The sequence below is a fragment of the Neolamprologus multifasciatus genome, chromosome 18 (genome assembly GCF_963576455.1).
Source record: "Neolamprologus multifasciatus chromosome 18, fNeoMul1.2, whole genome shotgun sequence".
NCBI classification, from domain to species: domain Eukaryota; kingdom Metazoa; phylum Chordata; class Actinopteri; order Cichliformes; family Cichlidae; genus Neolamprologus; species Neolamprologus multifasciatus.
Window position 1 is genome coordinate 14,470,528 of NC_140456.1, and position 21,449 is coordinate 14,491,976.

The 21,449-nt window shown below is 39.1% G+C and overlaps 1 protein-coding gene across 5 annotated transcripts in view; it reads left to right on the forward strand.

The window, feature by feature from the left end:
- pde1cb (phosphodiesterase 1C, calmodulin-dependent b) overlaps positions 1-21,449 on the forward strand; it is a 110,461-nt gene that overhangs the window by 1,114 nt on the left and 87,898 nt on the right. Inside the window, exon 1 of one of the 5 annotated variants that reach the window (XM_085139458.1) lies at positions 12,467-12,857. The exons of 3 other annotated variants lie outside the window; for them this stretch is intronic. In XM_085139458.1, coding sequence (XP_084995584.1) covers positions 12,776-12,857 — 82 coding nt within the window. In that variant the 5' untranslated portion in view covers positions 12,467-12,775. Of the gene's footprint in view, positions 1-12,466; positions 12,858-21,449 lie in introns of those variants that run through there. One more of the 5 variants, XM_085139459.1, reaches the window with a different exon arrangement.

The following is a 21,449-nucleotide window of genomic DNA, read 5'->3' on the forward strand; positions in this document are numbered from 1 at the left end:
AGGTGTACAATAGCAGAACCATTTGGATGCTAATTTAAATTGCAGCTGCACTTATTAATGTCATTGATTACACCTGTGGTTTTCTTGCCAAAAGTTAATCTTTGAGAAGGGTCGAGTAACACGCAGCAGATGTGGAAGTTTTTTAAAACAAGCAGTGACCATCGACACAAGATAAATACTCCACATAACTAAAGGTCTGGCATTCAGGGTTTTGTAGCATGACTTTCTAATAGGACTACTGTGAAAGGCTTATGTCATTAAAATGGTTTTAATAATAGTTATTATATAATTTCCTCATGCTTCATACATTCACCATAGCACTGATAGTGGCCATTTTGCTTCTTCTTTGGAAGCATTAGGTTCATCTTGTATTTAATAATAAGTATCTAGAGCTGTACTTAGAAAACCACTGACATGCAGTAATCACTGAGGTTTGGTCATGAGTGCCATGTACTGCACACTCTGTTGAAAGGTAGGAATGATGTTTTGATGAATGCCAGTAAAAGTAAGTGACCGCTCCATAGATCAGGTTAGCTATTTCATTAATAGAATTTCTCAGGTTCATTTCATGTGAAAGCAACATCTCTCTCTTTGTGTGAGTGTGTGTGAGTGTGGGTGGGTGCGTGGTGGGGTGGGGTGGGGGGGCATCCTGGCTTTTGTGTTACTTTATACTGCAGATGTCTGTGGTTCATTTCATGGATTTTTTTTAAAATAGATGAGAGCAACTGGTCACTTCAGAGGATCGTGTGAATATCCTGCTGACAAAAGGTATTCACCGAATGAATGCTGAGCTCTTTGAAGGCCAGGCTCAATGCAGCATATCTCCACTACCAAAGCATCTCTTTGATGTTTGAGATCCACCCCCCCCCTCCTACTGAAATAAACAAAACTAACAGTCCTATCATTTTATGTTAACCCTGCAGTTTGGCAGTTGTGTGTTTCAGCTGAGATATACAACATGCACAAATGTACAAAGTCTTGCCTAAGCTGCTTGTGTTGTCTGGTTAATGCCTACTCAGCTCTGCAGATGAGTGTGAATCTGCATCTTCACCTTGCTCTACCACTGCCATCTCCAGTTACAACTCCTCGCATATCTGTCCTCGAGGGAAATTCTTCTCCCCGGTTGGCTCCTTAAATATCACTTGTTTTGGGCAGTTTCCATGACCATATGACAGTGTAGACTCCCGCAGAGTTTCCTTCCTGATCCCCAGTGACGTTTATGTGTGCTGAAGAGTCTCCTGCCTGACTGTGCACTCAAGTGCTACCTCCTGAGGGGGAAAAACAAAACAAAACACACACACCAAAAAAATAAAAATAAAATAAGCACCGTCCTTAGTATCATGCTTATCTGGTTGGATCCCTTCAGTATCAGAGTGCCTAGTTATAATGTTAAGGGACTGCAGAGGTTTTATATTGGGTCTTTAGAGCATGGCTAGATGAGACCACACACAGACAAACACACCCTATGATTAATATGGACAGATCGGTACCAAAACAGCTTCTACCATTACTACGCAACATGTGTTCCAGGAATTATTTTACAGCCAGTCATACAGTCACGTGCATCTCATGTTGAAGAACTGCGATTACCCTTCGGATTTAATGACTAGCACAAAAAATAGGTCATAAGATTTCAAGTGGTGTTAAAGGGGGTGGAGCTGCTGTTGTAGCATACATCAGTCATATTACATAAAGGAGTCAAGTTGCGTTTAAGTTTTTAAAAGATTTAACGTGATTTGTAGAAGAGTAGCAAGAAATTATTGACATGTTTTTATCCCAGATTTTTTCTTCATGTGTTAAGATATAATTTCATTCCTAAATCCACATAATCGGACACTTTTCTGAGCAGCGTGAAAAAAGCTGATTTTCCTATAATGACATTCTAATTAAAGAAGAAATCACTCGCTTCCAAATGTAGAAGTCCATAAGTAATTACTGTGATATTTTTTTGTTTATGGACAAGAAATTCTTGGAAAATATAACACTTTTATTTAACTTGAATGTGGCTTTTAATTTAAATGTACACTCACCTACCACTTCATTAGGTACACCTTGATTGCACTGAGTTTGACCCGCTCTTGCCTTCAGAACTATCTTATTTTTTCATGGCATAGATTCAAAAAAGGCCTTGAAACCCTAATCAGATATTTCAGACATATTGACATGATGACTTCACACAGTTGGTGCAGGTATGATTATGAGTCATCTGTTCTCCCACATCCTGCTCTGTCTTTCAAGAAAACCAGTTCGAGATGTTTTGAGCTCTGTGACATGGCGTGTTATACTGCCGCAGGAAGTCATCAGAAGATTTGTACACTATGCTCATAAAGGGGTGGATGTGGTCAGTAACAATACCCAGTTGTGCTAAAAAATTACCTCCCACACCATTACACCCCCACCACCAGCCTGAACTGTTGATATGAGGCAGGGTGGATTCATACTCATATATTCTGACGCTGCCATCTGAATGTTGCAGCAGAAATTGAGACTTATCAGTCCACACAATGCTTTCCAGTCTTCTCTCGTGGTTACAGCCTCAGTTTTCTGTTCTAGGCTGATAGGAGTACTGCAGCCCATCTGCTTTATGTCATGAACATGCTTTGTGTTCATGAAATGCTTTTCTGCATGCCTTGGTGGTATTGAGTGGTTGCTTGCATTATTGTTGCCTTACTATCACCTTGAAGCAGTCTAGCCAATCTTATCTGACCTTTGGCATCAAAAAGGCATTTTTATCCAGATAACTGCTGCTTACTAAAAACTTCTCTTTTCTCTATAAACCCTAGAGATGGTTATTAAAGAAAATCCTGGTAGCGCAGTAGTTTTTGAAATACTCAAATCAGTTTCTCTTAAATCATCTTTCTTCCTCGTTTTGGTTGTCATTTCGACCTTCAGCTGGTCATCTTCACCATGTTTGCATCATAGTCGCCACTATGATATCAGCTGATTTGATATTTCCATTAATGGGCAGTTGAACAGATGCACCTAATAAAATGTCTGGGGAGTGTATGTTCTAATCTTTCATCCTCGCAGCTCTGCGTCACTGTTGAGTGCAAGGAAAAGATGAAGAGAGAAGAGATTAATTAGGAACCACAGACCACTTTACATGTAGCTGATGTTCAGTGGAAAAGTTAGCAACACTAAACTGTCATTGCTTCCCACTGTGCATCTAATGTGCATTTATCTGTATGCAAGTATGTAGGTCAGGGAGGGGTACTGTAAAAAGTGGTGTCTCAACTTCACACCATTTGTGGCTAAACTTTTAATAGTCAGTTATAATCTCTCCTTACTGTCTCAAAGGTATTAAATGGTTTAATCAAAGCCGTTTGCTGTTATTTAGTAGGAAAAGCAGTAGTTAAAAAGTACCAAAAAATTCTGTCTGTTTACTAACTCTAGTTTTAAAGTATTCAGTTTAGTATTTGATAACTATTAAGCAAATATTAATTTTTGTTTCTCCTGCCAACACTGAGGATTTTTTGGTCATGCAGTCCAAATTCTGCTTCCTTTGTGGCCACTGCCCCACAGCTTGCACAGTCTGCTCTGTCTCCAAATTGTGAAGAAACTGGACATGACTTTTTCATAAAGTGCAGAACTGCTGTGGTTTTCACGCTGTGTCCAAATAACGCAGATTAGTCGCTTTGGTCTGTCGGCGCAACGATGTCTAGGATGTGAAAGATATCTGCCTCTAATCAAAAGGATTATATTTGTTTGCCTTGCTGACCTTACTCTCACCAAACTAGTTTTGCGTCTTTGATATGGAACCATGCTGGTGCAAAAATCATTAGCTAAAACTGTGGACCATGTTTCTTAAGACTGCTTTTCCTTGTTCTCTTCAGGGTCTTGGTGCAGGAGGAATCAGATGACAGCTCATGGAGCTCTCTGTTTTGTCAGCTCATTTCCCTCAGCTTTGCAACACAGGCTAACATTACCCTTAAAGGTGCCTCTAATGAGTATTTAGCAGGGGAAAAGACAAGCTCCCTTGCGCCCAGTGTGTCTTAATTACATGAGTGTGTCACTGTGGTGACAGCGGTGTTGGGACTGACAAAGTGTATGTCATTCCGCATCTCTAATGAGCTTGTTTTTCCATCTGATCGCGTAGTTGTTGTCAAGAATTGTGATGTGCTGCTGGGACAGATTACGAAATCAAAAAGTTTCAAAACTGATCAAATAAAATGACGGTAAATTTGAAGCATCCAGAAAAAAATCTCATGCAATTATAATTCAGCAAGTAATTATATTGATTTTTTAAAAAAAATCATCATATATTTTAGTTATATACAACGAGACACACACAGGAACAAAAAGTGTTTTTTTGGGTGGTTTTGTTTAAACATCAATTTAGTACAACAGACTGCTTTTAAGCTCTTTAGTTTGTCCCCAGCTTCCCTTTATCTTCACCACTAATTAAAGTCTTTGAGTGATGGCCTGTCCTGTTGTTTGATGGCCTGATCAAAGGTTGAGCAATAGTTCATGATTAACGGACATCAGCAAAGCAAGCAGGTGTGTTTCTGTTGTCAACAATCCACTGTACTACAGGTCTGCTAAAAAGAAGAAAAAAAAGTTCATTTTCACATAATCGATAGTAACAAATCACGGCAGACCTGAAGACAGGTTCATGCTTTTCAGCATACTTTATTATTTCACCACAGTTGCTGTACACACTCGGCTGCAGCTCTCCCGCTGCCAGCCGCACACATCACCCACAACAACAACAACACTCAGGACCCAGTACTACTTATGCAGAGCGGCGTGATGAGCCGATGAAGGTCCGGTGCCTGAGCTTCTCCATGCATACGTATCCAAAAATCACATCAAAGCTAAATTAGTATTGTTTGTTGGAGCTTTGTAATGTTGTCTTTTTGCATATGTGTATATATGTGTATATGGCTGAGATGACAATAAAATTAGCTGTGAATTAGCTGTCCATTAAAGGCAAAAATGCCCCAAATAAATAATCTTTAAGAAAACAGAGCTAGCAATATTAACCTTTTGTCTTATTTTGTGCAGTATATATTTTCAAGGTCTTCCCGTTGCCTAGTGATAGTGATGTCACCCTAATAAAGATCCTTAAAAAAATGGATCTTGACAAGGATTTAAAGCAGTGGTTGTAGAACATGCTTTTTGAATTGTGCTTCTTCTTCAAGCTAAAGGGGCCCTGTCACAGGGAGGTCCGTGATCTCTAAACACAATGAATCGTACTCTTAACTGAGTTGTGTTAGTGTTGCTTTCAAGTCTTTCATGAGATCCTCAAGGCAGTCTGGTGCTAGTTTTAAGATTATGATTTGATTCAGTTGTCTGTTTCTCATCTCTCCTCCAGGCTGCACTTGGCTTCCATCTAGTATGGACCCAAGAATTGCCAAATCAGTGTGACGATACAGTCCACACTAATGTTTATGTGCAGATATTTTGAACCACTGCTCTTAAGTGCAGTTCAAAAAACCCAAGTCACATGACTGTAGCTAATAGGGATCTTGATACATTTTATCCCTATTTTGACCTGCTGGTGCAGAAAAAAACCTGATGACATTTCAAACTTCCAAAAAACGTAAAAGTCTAATCCACAGTGTGGATTTTTTTTTTTTTTTTTTTTTACAGCTGGTTAGCGTAAGCCATAATAACCACAGTGCAACTGCTAATGAAACTGTAGGGGTTAAATGATACCTCACTGATGCATTTATTCAAAGGGCACATGTTCTACTAGCGCAACACTAGCTGTTGTATATTCAAACCTTTATATAAGGGCAAAAAAACACCAAAAATACCTGCAACAAGTGGAAACAGTTTTTTTCCAAGGCTGGATTTTGAATAAAAATCTATACGTAGGACATTCTTATTTGATTTTTCACTCATTCATACACAATACATTCATTTGCACTTCATTTCACCATAAAGAAAAAAAATCCTGCGATTATTTGGCTACACGTAGCAAATGCCGTAGACAATCAAACCCACAAAACCTATGTGGTTATCTGAGTAAACGTAACACAATACGCACCCAGTCTGGTTTACAGACTGGCTCTCGAGAAATCATTCACATCCACATTATAAAAAATATGAAAAATGATACACAATCAGTGATTTTTAATCCAGTAAAAATCTGTAAAATTTGTAAAAACACAAAAATGGTACAAGGTAATGTAGAGGTATCACAAACCGATTTAGGACTGCTATTTTACTGGAAACAAAGGAGTTTTTGGTCCTGTTACACCTTACTCTTGGTGTTCTGTATCTGCAGCCTGAAGGAAGAAGTTCAGATTCACTGTGCAGGGGGAGAGTCTGGCTCTCAACAATAGCTCTGGCCTTTCGCGCTACCTGTTGCTCATATACAGCAGACAGTGTGGTCTGTGGGAGACCTGTTACTTTACTGGCTACTTTCACTTTGTTCCTTTTCAAGCCAGGAAATAGCTGAAAATGGTGAAACTGATTCAATGAAAGAGTTATCATAATTCTGTTGACGTTGAAAACATGCAACTTCCTCAAAAATGTGAGGTGTTGCTAGCGCTTCTTGACCACTGCTTCCACATTAGTGTCAAATTTTCAATTATTATCAATGACCATTCCAAGCTATTTATATTGTTCCACCTGTTCAGTAGCTTTACTCTTGATGTTGCTCTGCAGTCGAGAGTGAGGGGGCTTTCCGGGACTGATCACCACGTCCTTGGAATTCTCAGTGTATTCTCAGTATTTAGCAGACTAATGATGACGGTGTCGTTGGCAAATTTAAGGATGTGTCTGCTCACATGCTGGTTCCTGCAGTCATTGGTCTATATGTTACTTTGTTTAGATTTGTGCAATCTTTATCTAGAAATGATTCAACTCTAGCTCTCTCTCCTATATTTTGCCTCTTTTTCCTGCAGCACCCTGAGGCTGGTTCTACTGAACTTTCTTCCCGTTAAAAGGGAGTTTTTCCCTTTCTGCTGTCGCCAAGTGCTTGCTCAAAGGGCTTTTTGGGCCTATATCTAATATTTTTGGATCTTTATCTTACAATTGAAGCACCTTGAGGTGGCTGTTGTTTTGAATCAGTGGTAGTAGTAACAATAGCAAAGCAAAAAGTGGCCAGTAGGTGTCAATGTAGAGAAAGCCTCACTTTTCCCATAACCACTTTTAGGCTCCTTTTATGGTGATTTGTGTCTAACGTTTGAAGGATGTATTGAATTATAGACAGTTAGAAAGCAGGTACATTCTCTTAGTGTATTCACTTGTTCACTGTTAATGTATTGCCAGTATTTTGAGTTACAGATTAAGCACTGCTGTAAGTTAATTTTGTGCTTGACTGATGTTTAATTGTTGTTTCCTGGAGTAGGCCTAGTTGCGTTTTTGTTTTCTTTATTTTTTATTTTAATGTGATTCTCTGTTCCTCTCTCATTATGACCTATTACTTTTTCCATCAGTCATTTCAGGGTATATTTAACCACTTGTTCACTTCCATCTTATCTGATTACCTTCAATCTTTTACTTCAATTGAGAGATTATTTGAAGGACACTGATGAAGCTACATGGCAAAGCGTCCAACAATTGTAGGAAGTAGGATGATGATTGGCTGACAGAATGTGGGCCAGTAAAATATTCGGTGAAAGTGACGATGACAGAATTGATGCTGCCAGTGTGGGAAAGCAGAAGTGATTTAAAGAATAGACTAGCAGCCTGAATTCCCATGAATGCAGCCAGATGAGTGAATACAGCGCTACCTTGTTGAACACAGGCATATTGTAAGCTTCATTACTCAAGCTTCCTAATCTAATCTCCTGTGTCCTCTGTTTCTTAAGGAGGTAACATCAGCATATACAGAAGGAGCTATATCTTTACTATTAACAGTTCCTTGGAGATTAATAGCACTTCATACTAACCCCTAACCTGCTCCTTCTTCAAGGTCAGCTTTACCCGATGCCTGTCTTTGGTCCAGTTAATAGTCTGTGTCAGCTCTTGAAGTGCACATGAGATATCTAGTACCCCTGTGCTCCTGATCCTAGGCTGCATACTCGAGCAGTCCAGCCTACATGCTCAGCCTCCAGGCTGCTTCCATCTTCTTAACTTGAACTGCCTGTCTGCTCTGCTTCTCCTGGTAGACCTCCAGAGTGGTCTCGCCTGCCTTTTCCTCCTCTCAATACCCTGTCCTCTCTACCTGCAACCCACCCACATAGTGGCCTCTTATGTCTGTTGGCTATTTGCCATAGTTCTCCAGTTTTCCCTTGCTCTGGCTGCCAGTTCGATCACCTTCTGTCGTGAGCTCATTTGTATTCCAGTTTTAGAAACATGTATCCATGTATCCACCTGCTTCTGTCTTCTGTTCTATCATTAGAGACTTGTCTTCCATTATGAATGTTAACTATGCTCATTCCAACACATTTTTTTAAAGAAATTGTGCTTTTTTAGTATACTGTGCTCATAGAGTGAGTCTTTCCCAAACCGTTCTTTTACTCTTGTCATTCCAGTACAGGGTGATTAGATTTATTTATTTTTTCTTGTAAAGTCTTCTCGTTATGTTAGACTTGGATAATGATATGCCTACTGCCTGAAAAATGTTTTCCACTTGGCTGGATGCTCTGAAAAGATCCAGTAATCATCTACCAGCATCTTTTTTGGTGGACACATAAGCCACAGAAGAAAACACTGGTATTTTTAAGCTCAGCAGTGCATTCTTTTGTCAGTAAAGCAAAGTGTTGATTTGGCTCCTCCTATGCTATCACTTTGATTTCATTTTTGAATGAGAGGAAGAGAGGTGTAACAGTGAAGCTGCAAGGAGTCGAGATAATGAAGGTGGATGAGTTTAAATACCTGTGTCAACCATCCAAACCAGTGAACAGTGTATAAAAGAGGTGAAAAATAGAGTGCAGACTAGGTGGAATGGGTGGAAATGAGTGTCAGGGGAGATTTGTGACAGAAGAGTCACAAAGCAAGAGTGAAAGGAAAGGTTTACAAGACGGCTGTAAGACTTGCTATGATGTATGGTTTGGCGACAGTGGCTCTGACAAAAAGACAGGAGGCTGAGTTGGTGGTGGTTATTGAGAGTGACCAGGCGGGACAAGATCAGAAATGAGTACATCAGTGGGACAGTTCAGGTTAAGTGTTTTGGAGGTTAAACAGTTTGACATGTGCAGAGGAGGGATGATGGATATACTGGACAAGGGATGCTGAAGATGGAGCTGCCAGGCAGGAAGACCGCAACAACATTCCTGGATATTGTGAAGGAGGACATGCAGAGAATTTGTGTGGCAGATAGGGCGAGATGAAGACAAAAAGGATTATAATGAGATCTGTTGTGTAAAGATTATCAGCTAAAACTGAATGACACTCACAAGTTAGGGTCAAGTTGTATGTATGAGAAAGTTGTCCGGCATCTTACAAACAAACTACGTAAAGCTTCCACCATGCTTGCATTTGTACTAAGACTTTAATAGAAGCTTATATAAAAGGCTGCATAGCAACTTTTATAGGGTGATACACAGGTGTGGAACAGCACGTAGCCTCCTAAAATATCAGGAAAATAAAAGCAGAGGCCCACTTCTTCAGTTAAGTGTGTTACATAACTTCCTCTCTAACTTCTGTAACCCCTGAATGCATTAAACAGCAAGATCTGAATATAATGCACCACACTTTGACCATGATATAAAAACACCTGCTCTCATGGAACACGCTCACAAGAGAATCCTGGCATTTAACACCTTTACACAGACTTCACATATTCTGTTAGGCATGTTATTTAAGGAGCAGTGTCATTGCATTGGCAGAAATATAATTTTGTTAATTACATTTTATTGCACTAAACAGTGTATTCAAACACACTGAATAAGGCTTGAAAGTATATTGTAACCGCTCTGAACCTTTCAAAAACAATTATTTAGTCCACTGACAAAAGGAAAGAGTAGCAAAGCTACAATATTCCCACACATGCCCTCATTAACATGAAAGCTGCCCTGGAACCCACAGTGAGAGTGTTACAAAATTAGGATCTTCACAAATTGCTACATGTGGAATGAATTGGAGGCTCGGGAGAGCAAGGTGACAGCAGAAGGAACGCGTAAAGAGCTCTTACTGTAGCTCACCAACAAAATGAGATGGAGTGTAATTATCCTACAGCCATGTAATATGTCCTCTGAAACCGAGCTGAGTGACTCAAACTGTCTTTCTTGTAATTGGATGGATGTTCTCATTGTGATCGATAGCTGTTTGACTGTACCGATACAGATCCTTTGGGTATTAGAAGATACCGTTCCTATTATAAAACAATAATTCTATTTTTCACTATGTAAATTAAAAAACATAGATGCTCACTGTTATTTACATATTGTAATACACTCATTGGCTTTGTTGTATTGCCATTGCAATGCACTGCACTAGTTTTTCTCCTCTCTTCTGCTCTCTCTCTGTCTCTGTATGTGTGCTTGTGTTTCACGATGTGTGCCCCCTCCCACGCACAGGTAGTTGAGGAGAAACAGGTGAACTGAAGGATGTTACTTGACGTGACAAAAACTCAATATGATGATGTTTAATGAAAGGTTCCCAACTATGGCTAACCCTAAAAAAAACCAAAAATATATGGCTACAGTTTGTGTGCTGTTACATTACAGTTAAGTCAGAAAAAACTGCCTGCTGCTGCAAAAAAAACTGCTGACCATTTGTCTTTACCCCTCTCCGTGATACATGTGCTTCCTATACAGCTCTAGTGGCACAAGACACACAAATATAGACGCTATCATGAAATACGTGCACCTCTAACTGCTACACTGTTTAGAAAGTATGCATTAATTATTGTTGACAGTATTACACTGTGTGTCCTTATTTGACAAAATTCTTGTATAACAAAGAGTGATTTGTCACCTGTTGATTTTACACACTCATTTTCAGTCTAGCACGTATGATTGGTGTGCAGATTTTTTTAAGTAGGTGTTAGCATTTTGGTGTTTTGGCACACGGGCATCATGCATCATTCATTGCAAACTAGTAATTATTGTCAGATTACATTTCTTTTTAAAAAATACAAAGGAAATACAACAATACAACATTTGGCAATAAGCTGAGAAGTGCATTTGACTTAGCTCTTAGGAAAGGGCTGTTGTAGGTAACTGAAACCATGGGGTTTCTCTGACTTTAAACAACATATTTTTGTTGTCCAAGCCCATCTATGCTGTTACAGTTAGACACGGTCTATGCCATTATGAATATAGCACGTTATGCAATTAAAAACAAACAAACAAAAAATCCCCCTAATTGTTATCAGACCAGCAATTATACTGCATATAATTTAGACTGGAAAAAAACCCCTAACAGTTTATATATTTGTTGCATAAAAAATAATTTCCAATGCCCAGGTTGCTTATTCATTTTTTTGTTATTATTATTATTATTATTAAAGCAGTGGTGTGCTAATGCTTCCAAATCCCCTGCCTAACATTGCTTGGATTATATGGCAATGACTGTGTCTGTTATTATGAACGTGGAACAACAAAGGGGAAAGGAACATACACAATGAACAAAGTTAGATCAATATTAGCTTTCTCGAAAAAGTGCAAAGAAGAAAAGAGATTTGGACTGTTTTATTGCAACAATCCTTAATAACAATGAACATCGTAAGCAGAATGTTTACAGATAATATCTATTTACCTAAATTAAGAACAAAATTAGGGTTGAAAGACATGTTTTCTTATCTGTGTAAATGCTTTTATAGGCACAACTAATGAATCTGAGAGAGGGTGTGAGATCAAGCCTGAAGTGTTCATAAAGACTCCTCACAGGCACTAATCAGAGGGGGGAAGAAACACTGAAAAATTCCATAACTAAATGTCAGACGGTGCTAATATGGGGAGCTTTTTATCCTTTATTAATCAGGTGTGTGTGTGTGTGTGTGTGTGTGTGTGTGTGTGTGTGTGTGTGTGTGTGTGTGTGTGTGTGTGTGAGGTGTGCATTGGTAAAATGAAATGCTGTTCAAATAATCACAAAGGGAGGATTTTCCTGGATAACAAATAAAGCTGCGTCCTTGTTTCGGTGTCAGTTAATCTACTGGGATTTAAAGGGGAAAAAATAAATACATTTGAAGCAATTTGTCCGCTCTTACAAACGCTGCTATTAAAGGGATAATGATGAGACTGTTTTTTTTCTGTCAAAAGAAAAAATGTTCGCGTTTACTTGTAATGGCCTTCGGCTTTCTGTGGAGAAGCATGCAACTGCTAAAAAATAAAGAGCAAAGTCAACGCGTTGAGATCTCGCTTTGACTAAAAACATATAATCACTCCCTACCTGACTCGTGCACCAAAGTTTTTGTGTGTTTGAGGGTGTGTGATCACAACTAGAAGAGACTCTAATTGGCCAAATCCGAGCTTCCACAGCTTTTGCTTGTTGACAGTAGGAGGAGTCACGTTCATTTAAACACCTCTAGAGAGGTCCTGTCCAACCACCACCACCACCACCCACCACAGACACCTACTGTACCTCTAGGGGAAGAGAGACAAGGAGAGAGAGTGGGGAGGGAGGGGAGGAGGGAAATCGAGAGAGAGAAGAAAAGCAAACCAAGAGCCATAAGCTCCTTGAAATGAGCTTGTTGAGGGGTGAGAAATGGACAGACCGAGAGAAAGACATGTACAACAAAGACAGGGGGTGGAGAACGACTTATGAGAAAATTCTCCCGCTCGGCGTGTGTAACAAGAAGTGGTGAGTCTTTGCCAGTTCTCCTCGAGAGCTCGGCACTAAATGGAGTCAGAGGACTGAAACAAAACTAAAACAACGCACTGCAAGTGACAAGAGGCATTAAAACGAGATTAAAAGGAGGAAGGGTGACAGCGCGATGGAAGCCAACTCTAAAAAGCATCGATTCAGGAAGGGTCGGAGTGCCACCTTCAGCATTGATGGCTTTAACATCACCATAGGTAAGCATGTACGCAACAAGCAGAGCACGAGCAAAGGTTAAATGTGTTTGCAGGGGAGCCCGAAAGTGTGCGTGTGTGAGTGGAACAGATTATATGGCTGTGTAAGAGAGTTCGAGGCAGTGCAGTGAGGCGTTCGGCACCAACACAGAGACATCGTTAAACACATCATCACATTTCAGCTTCTCTGCACAATTCGACACATTAGTCCATTCTGCTGAAGTTGCTGCTTGCCTCTGTACACCATGGAAACAAGGGGACTTCAGACTAAAGCTGTGTGCAGCTGACGTCACCAGGAATTCATTCTATTGTCTTGACAACCAGAGTGTTAATGAACTTATGTGCCACTTGCCTTTTTTAGTTTTCCCAGGACTTGTGAAAACTCCAGCAGTATTGAGTATTGAAGGATTGTGAAAAATAGAGTGTCCTGAAGATGTTCTGTGGTGTGTTACCTTAGAAGACTTGTGTCCTCAGATAACATGGGGGGGAGTTAATGAGAATAAGTTTGTTTCATACACAGCAGTGTTGACCTTTTGTCATGTGGGAACGCGTTGTGATGAGAAACAAAATCTTGGCCATTCTCAGTCTTGCAGTTTGGTAAACAAAGTGAATTAGAAACTGCGTAGAACTTATATATAATCATTTGTCATACTTACTTTTTATGTAAGGCTGAAAACACGCAACACTTTTTGTGGCACCCCTATCGGCGCTGTCACTGTTTGCACTAAGTGTATACTTATGAATTCAATATTCATTTTAATTAAACCTGCATTATGGAATTTTCCGTTAACAGTCGAGTAGATGATTACTTGGAGTGTGGTCGCCTGTGGAGACAAATCCACTGAGAATTGTAAGCCAACCTTAATACATGCCCAAGCTTAGTTATTATTGTTGTTATTATTATTATTTTGTACAGCCTGCAACTTTGCTGCCTGTGGTTCATTCTTGGTTGTGTTATCCACTTGCTTCTTAAGATGTATCCCTGTAACCTGGCCAGCATGAAACTACTGAGGAATGAAATGATTAAATGGTGGACATAGTGGTGCATTTAGAAGCTACTTCAAGTGTCAGTAGTAGGAATGAACGCTGGACTAACCGGTTATCACGTGGTTGTGCTATGTGTAAATATAATACTGTTTGTTATCATGTTTGGCACAAAAGTTTTATAAGGGTAAGTCTTTGTAACAAATTTTTTTGTTGCCTTCTGCTAGTTAAATAGTTCAGTCTTCTAACCACACTAGGTAATTTTCCTCATTACCTTAATGAAGACTTTAAAATCTTTTCCTTTTTGATCTTTCAAATTTGTATATACATTAATTTAACTGTACATTTTAAGTTTTTTTGCTATGAAGGAATCATATTTAACATGACGTGCACAACAGGAAGTGCCTGCATTATGAATACAATGCACAGCGGGTACATTGAGTGTTTTTTATGCAAATCTTAACACATCTTAATTTACCTTCTCCTTACTGTTTGCGTCAGTAACAACCAGACCAGTGTGTGCAAGTTTAAAAACATTGAGATGTTAAAATAAAATCTAACTTGGGTTGAACTGGGAACATGAAGATCTTAGTACTATTACATACTGTATCTATCTATTCTTTGTTTCTAGCACAGATTTCATGTCTGGACGATGTAATTTTGCTGAGTATAAGGATGAACATTTCAGTCTTTAGACTGTCACAGAATACAAAGACAGGAACAGAGAATGATTTCTTGATGATTTTTTTAAGAGTGCTCAAAAGTACCCTAAAAGATTTTATGATCCCACAGATCTTTGGATTTTCCGCTTACATTGCTGCATCTTCTTACCTGTGAAAACCTGCCTCAGTCACATGCCCCAATATCATGGCCAACTACTCACAACCATGGCAGTTGTCATGGTAACCTACAAGTGTCACAATCAATTGCTCACTGGGTCGAGGTTTCAGTCCGCGCAGCAGCATTTTACCAATCACCTCCTCTGAAGCGTGACTCCTAAGCGCTGGTCCTCATTGCCTGGCTGGACTCTTTTGTTTTCTCCTTTATTAAACTCTGAACCTCAACTGTAGCTGACAGCCTCTGCTCAGATTCCCACTGAGGTGTTTTGTCAGGTTTTAGCCTTATTAGATTTGTTATATTTCTGTTGATGTTATGAGTTTCATGTGGCCAAAGCCAGTTTTAACTTTGCAGCTCATTTGTCAGAGTACAAAGCACCAGGACTCTTGTTTTTATGCACACATTTTGTTTTTTTGTTTTTTTTCTGTTTCCATTTTATTAAACCATCTTTTCTCTTCCTTTTTCTCTTCTAATTGTACCATTCAGTTTGTGTCTGAAATAGTGTCTTTGTCAAATAGTCTGGGTGCCAATTTTGAACAAAGCAAACTTCTACTGAAAACAAAAGTAGCAAATGCTGACAAGCTCCTTTGTCCATTTCATATTAATAGCTGTTATAAAGACTGTAGATCCATGACATGTGATTCTTTATTCTTAGTTCTTATTTTTTCCAATTATTCCCCAAACATTTTTTTATAACGATTCAGAAACATCCATTCTTGCGCATTTCTTGCTGCAGGATAATCACTATATAACCTTGTGTTTTTTATAATCAAATTCAAATAACACAATAAAGACGGTTAAGTTCAATACACATCTATCTAAAACAAACACATAATTAGTTTAACTTCAACATCATGAATCAACTTGAATCACATATCTATCTACAGTTAAACTGGAAAAAGACACACTTTTTTTGGTTTTATCTCTGTACACCACCAAATTGTATTTTAAATCAAACAGTCAAGATGTGATTGAAGTGCAAACTTTCAGCTTTAATTCAAGAGGTTTTTACAATAATTTGACATTAAATGTTCATATAGACACTTTTTTACATAGTTCCCCATTTTCAGAGGCACAGAAATAATTGGACAGTTAACTGAACAGCAATTTCATGGTGAGGTCTGTTCCCTTGTTATTTTATGATATGTGAAGCAGACTTTCAGTCAACTTCAGATCAAATATTGACAAATTTTCACTGTAATTTTAAATATGGGGCCTGAAGAGATGTCAGCGCCAGTGAGAGAGGCCATCGTTAGGCTGAAAGAATTAAATTAATCTATCAAAGAGACAGCAAAAGAAGAAGGAGAAGAAGGAAAACACTAGCTAGATCAGCAACACCAAAACCCTAAAAGACCATGGAACTCATCTAAAGTGCATGATGACAGAATTATTTCCATAGTTTTGAAAAACAACTTCACATTTGGCCAAGTCAAGGACACTCTTTGAGTGTCAGGCATGCCATTGTTTAAGTTTACAGTCAAGAAATGCCTAGGGATGGAAAAACAACAAGGTGCACATCACTGATTACACCCAAGAATAACAAAGCTACAATAGACTTGAATAGACAGGATATCTGTGAAGGGCACAGGACTATATCATCTGCTCTCATCCGGCCAAATGCTGTAAAAATGAGCGGACTGAACTTCACAATACAAATGCATAATGACCCAAAGTCTCAGGCAGAATCAAACAAGGAGTTTCTCAATGAAAACAAATGGGATATTCTTCAATAGTCAAATCAATCACCTCAGCAGCAGCCCATGCTTTCACTGGCTGTTGTAAAAGCCTGGCGGAGTAACTTAAAAGATGAAACACTGTATTTGGTGATGTCCATGGATTCATGCATTTACTCACTTTCATCTAAATGTTCTAAACAATCGTTATGTTTAAAATTATAATATTTTCAGGGGTTAGGATGGGCTTTAATGACCTAGAACAGTGTTCCTGCACCTTCAGGTAATGAGCAATTAAATCTGATAGGCACACTGATACATATTACCATCAAATTACTTAGTTTTCCTGTGCTGCAGCCTGGTATTGCTCTCAGTGACAGCATGGAGATATTGGCTCAGTAATAAGAAAATAATGACATTACGTTTAGGACTGAAAGATAAAATAGCAAAAGGACATGTAGGATTAATCAGTGAACAATATCAGTAACTAATAAAAAACATAAAATCTTTGAAACTTTCACTTAATTATTTTATTATTATAGCTGCAACTGTTTCCAATTCAATATCCATCAACATAGCTGTTTTTTTTCCAACTGTGACCTTCAGTTGGATAAGTGGAAGAAGATGGATGACAGGATGGATGGATGGATGGATGGATCGTACAAGGTGTTCATTAGTCACAATATTTTTTTATGGTATTCTGATTGAATGTTGGGATGATTGAAGCATTTCCTGTGAGAGAACCTGACATGCCGCCCATATACCTAATGAAGTTGGGATAGACTGAATCATTGTAATAAATATTCTAGCATTAAGTGAGACAGTGTGTGGGTGTTCTATTTAATTGCTTTTGTGAACTGATACATGTCAAAATTACGTAACAGATAGAAATCAGCCAACACGCAGTTTGACACACAAAAAGCAGCAGTCCTCATTTTCCAGCCTTGGCTCCTCTTTGTCTAGATATTTGCTAATTGTGAAGCATTCAGGCTGAGCTGCTTATGTGCAGCTTTGCATATAGGAGAAGAAAAGACAGAGACGGAGAGAGAGAGAGACACGGGAGAGTTAATTTATTTATTTCATTCCAGCCTGAAGTGCAAATAATGTACATCAGTATGTAAACACTGAGTCATATTTAAAAGTATAATGCATGTAATGTAATGTATATTATACATTTTGTATGAATTAGTCTACCTCCCTTAATCAACATAGGAAATATCCATTCATTTTAAATCTTATAATTCTTTCCTTTTTTTAAGTAACTATAATAGTGATGGTAATAAAATATATTATCTTTTGTCTTTAAAGAAACAAAAATTCCCAGTGCTAGGCCTGGACAGCTTAAAGCCAACTTTTATTAGACTGAAGGAAACCCTGGCATATCTTCAAAGACCCTTTATCTAAAACACTTTTTGATGTTGCATTTGTGTGGCTTTGTCTGACTATTTTAGTACCTTGAACTGCCCCCCTCTCCTAAATGCCTTCCAGGATAGAATATTTCAAAATGTGCTCAGCTGTTAACTTGCTCCGTGATGACTAGCTCTTCACTCTGCCTTCCAGAGTGATCGACTCTGATGAATGTTGGACTTCATATCATAAAAACCACCTATTTTCTAGTATAACACTACAACTGGATGATAACGGCACTTCTCACTAATAGTTTTTCTTGCTTTCTTTCTATAATCGGACTTTTGTTTTCATAAGGGTAAAAAAAGAATGAATGAAAGATAAGAAAAACATCTAAAACCAGAAGGGCATATAACCAAACATCAGTGGGCACAGTGGTGAGGTTACAGACAGACTTTATGCAGATGCTTATTTCTGTTTCCATGGTGAGACCGTAATGCCATTTTGCTATGTTCTTTTTTTTTCTGATGACATTGAAAAATTGTGAATCCTTTTCTGCAGCTGGATCCTACGTTTTCCCAGCCAGTATTTGCACCACCTTGATGACTGACTCTCTTTCTCTGGTATAGACTGTTTTCATAAGCCAGGTGACCTTTGAAAACTGAACTTTATTTATATGAAATGTGTGGATCTTCTTTAATTTCTGTGTGACTCTTAGGTAATAAGTCAGTCTGTATAATGAATGTTTTTGGGTTTTTTTTTATGCTGCTAAAGCCTTTCCTTTATTAGTACTTTATACAGCAGTGAGCTGGGAGATTTCCAGGAGGATAGTATAACAGACCATGAATCCGAAAGTAAGATTTGATTGAGTTATAGTGTTGTTTATCAGAATTTGTCCAAATCAAATCACAGTGAGTACATTATGATTAAAGCTTGTTTGGTAAAGTTTGTTCATTGTGAAATTTAAAAGGCATAATAATTTGAGTGCTCACAAAATGATTTGACATGTTCAGCTTCACTTTTCACTCCAGTGGAGCAACAAACATTATTGAGCTTATATACAAATAAGAAGGGGATACAGGGGGGGATATATATAATGTCTGTAAATTTCCATCCATCTTTTCCAATGAACCCCTCCTTACTGATGACAGTTGACAGACTTTCTAATTCAAAGTGTGAATCCATAGAAAAAAAGGTGCCAGCAGCAGCGGTATAACATGATAGTAGTGACGTAGTTTTAGTAATACCAGATAAACGATCGCATGCATATGAACTTGATTGATAACCCATTCTTAGTCCATATAGTTTAATGTTATGTCATCCCACCCTTTGCAGATATAGCAGCTCCAGGTCTTCTGGGAAAGCTTTCCACAAGGTTTAGGAGTGTGTTTATGTGAATTTTTGACCATTTTTCCAGAAGCACATTTGTGAGGTCAGACACTGATGTTGGATGAGAATGCCTGACTCACAGTCTCCCCTCTAATTCATCCTAAAGGTGTTCTGTCATGTGGTCAGGACTCTGTGCAGGCCAGTCAAGTTCTTCTACACCAAACTCACTCACCCATGTCTTTATGGACCTGTCATATCGGAACAGGAAGGGGCCAAAACTGCTCTCACAGTTCCCAGGTAGAAGAATGAAATTGTCTAAAATATCTTGGTGTGCTGAAGGATTTAGCGTTTTTGCTGGAACTCCTGAAAAATAACCTCATACCATAACCCCTGATTCTCCAGACTTTAAACTTGGCACCATGCGGTCATACGTGTCCACTAGGGGTGCAACGATACACAAAATTCACGGTTCGGTTCGGTTCGATACTTTGGTGTCACGGTTCGATATTTTTTCGATACAAAAAAAAATGTTCATGCCTTTTTATTAATTTGTCATTTATTAAATTTTCACGGCACATTCTGCACCACATCTCTGTGCGTTCATCATTTGTTTGAAGCCAGCTCACCTCCTGCAACCACTTTTCCGAGAATACGTGCTTCTTTTGTGGTTCGGACTCCTTCTGACATTTCTTTGGAGGTGGAGGAACATCACAATAATTGCTTAAAGGAGCTTCTTCGACATCTTTAAGAGTTCTAAACAAATGTCTGTCCTCCTCCTGAAAATCTTATGGACGCAAACACACATTGCAACTTCTTATCTTGTGCGGGTTTTTATTTTGACAGCGAATGCGCACCTGCGGACCACTTATGTGCAGCCCTGGTTATTTAGCTCGTCATATTGCAGCCACAGAAATTCTTTTGTCCATGAAACCATAAAGCTGCACTTTCTTTTTGCCTTATAGTCTGATTTGTCATAACTTTTCCGTTTTGTCACTTCTTCACCCTGACCTGTCTTATTTGGCTCAGCAGAACTAAAATATATATCCTGCTGCTTTTACACACGCACTAACATAACGCTCAGCGATTCTCTGCGCGATCAACCTCTCACATGTTTAAGCTGCGGGAGATTTCACTTGTCATGTTTGCATAGTAAGCTAACGATTGATAAGACGATGTCAGAGGAATTGGTGCGCAAATTATCATCACTCACCAATCAGTGCTGTCGCTCTCTATACACAGTTCACGCGATTGCAAAGTGAAAGCAAAAAACAAGCGCAAATTCAAACGAGATTTCAATATGTCACATATTGACAGTGGCCGATGCCAATGACATAATTACCCAGCTACATTTTCAAAAGAATGCAAAAGCATTGACATATATTTTTCCTTCCTACGATAGGCCGACGGGCAGGGCAGAGATAGATTTTGGTAGCCCGACTGGAAAAAAGCCCCAGGACGTCGGGCTAGCGATTTTGCGAGCCCTGTATCTGATTGAGGAATCACTCATCTTTGGAAAAGAGAGTTTATTATGGAGAAATGTCTCTTTCCAAAATAAAAGCTATACTATACGCTTCTTCTGGGCTATATTCTCAGCAGCATATTAAACATATCAGGTCCCCATAAGGAGAATCATGTGCTAACGGCTGTCTAAATGACTCGGGTAAAGTTTGTAGCATGCGTGCTTGTTTTTGTCTGCTTTCACTTGTCTTTGCACTAGGATGATGTCGGAGTAAATGTGCAGTCATATTGGTTGTGTTCCCACTAGTGCTGTCAGCGTTAATCTGAAATGACGTTAACGTCACAACACGGCAAATCTCCGTTAACGAGCTACCGCGGATCGCCTCATGAGTGGGGCTGGAAGACGTCAACACATTAACAAGCTAACTGCGCTAACACACTAGTTCCCACCAATTGAGCATTGCTAGCACATCCAACATACTGTTTTACTTTTGTCCATGACACGCTTACCTTCAGGGTCATATGTCACATAAAAACCAAAATAGTTCCAAACGCCAGATCTGAATGAGGGTGGGGGAGGTTCAATTTGCCATGTTGCAACTAGCCTAGCTTCTGTCTCGCTAGCTTGCCCTGCGCTCAGTGAATCTGCGTTCGACTACTCCGCCTAGGCTGCACTGTCGAGCGCAGATCCACTGAGCGCTCAACACAGACAGCATCGTCAGAAGGAAAGTTGATAAAATAAATTAAAAATGTTGTATTGTTCGATACATATGCGTACCGAACCGAAAGCACTGTATCGAACGGTTCGATATCGATACGAGTATCGTTGCACCCCTAGTGTCCACTGCTCTAGAGTCCGTTGGTGGTGTGCTTCACACCACCGCAACGATCCATAGCAATGCTATGGATTGTGCTTGGTGATGTAAGGCTTGGATGTAGCTGCAAGGCCATGGAAACCCTTTCCATG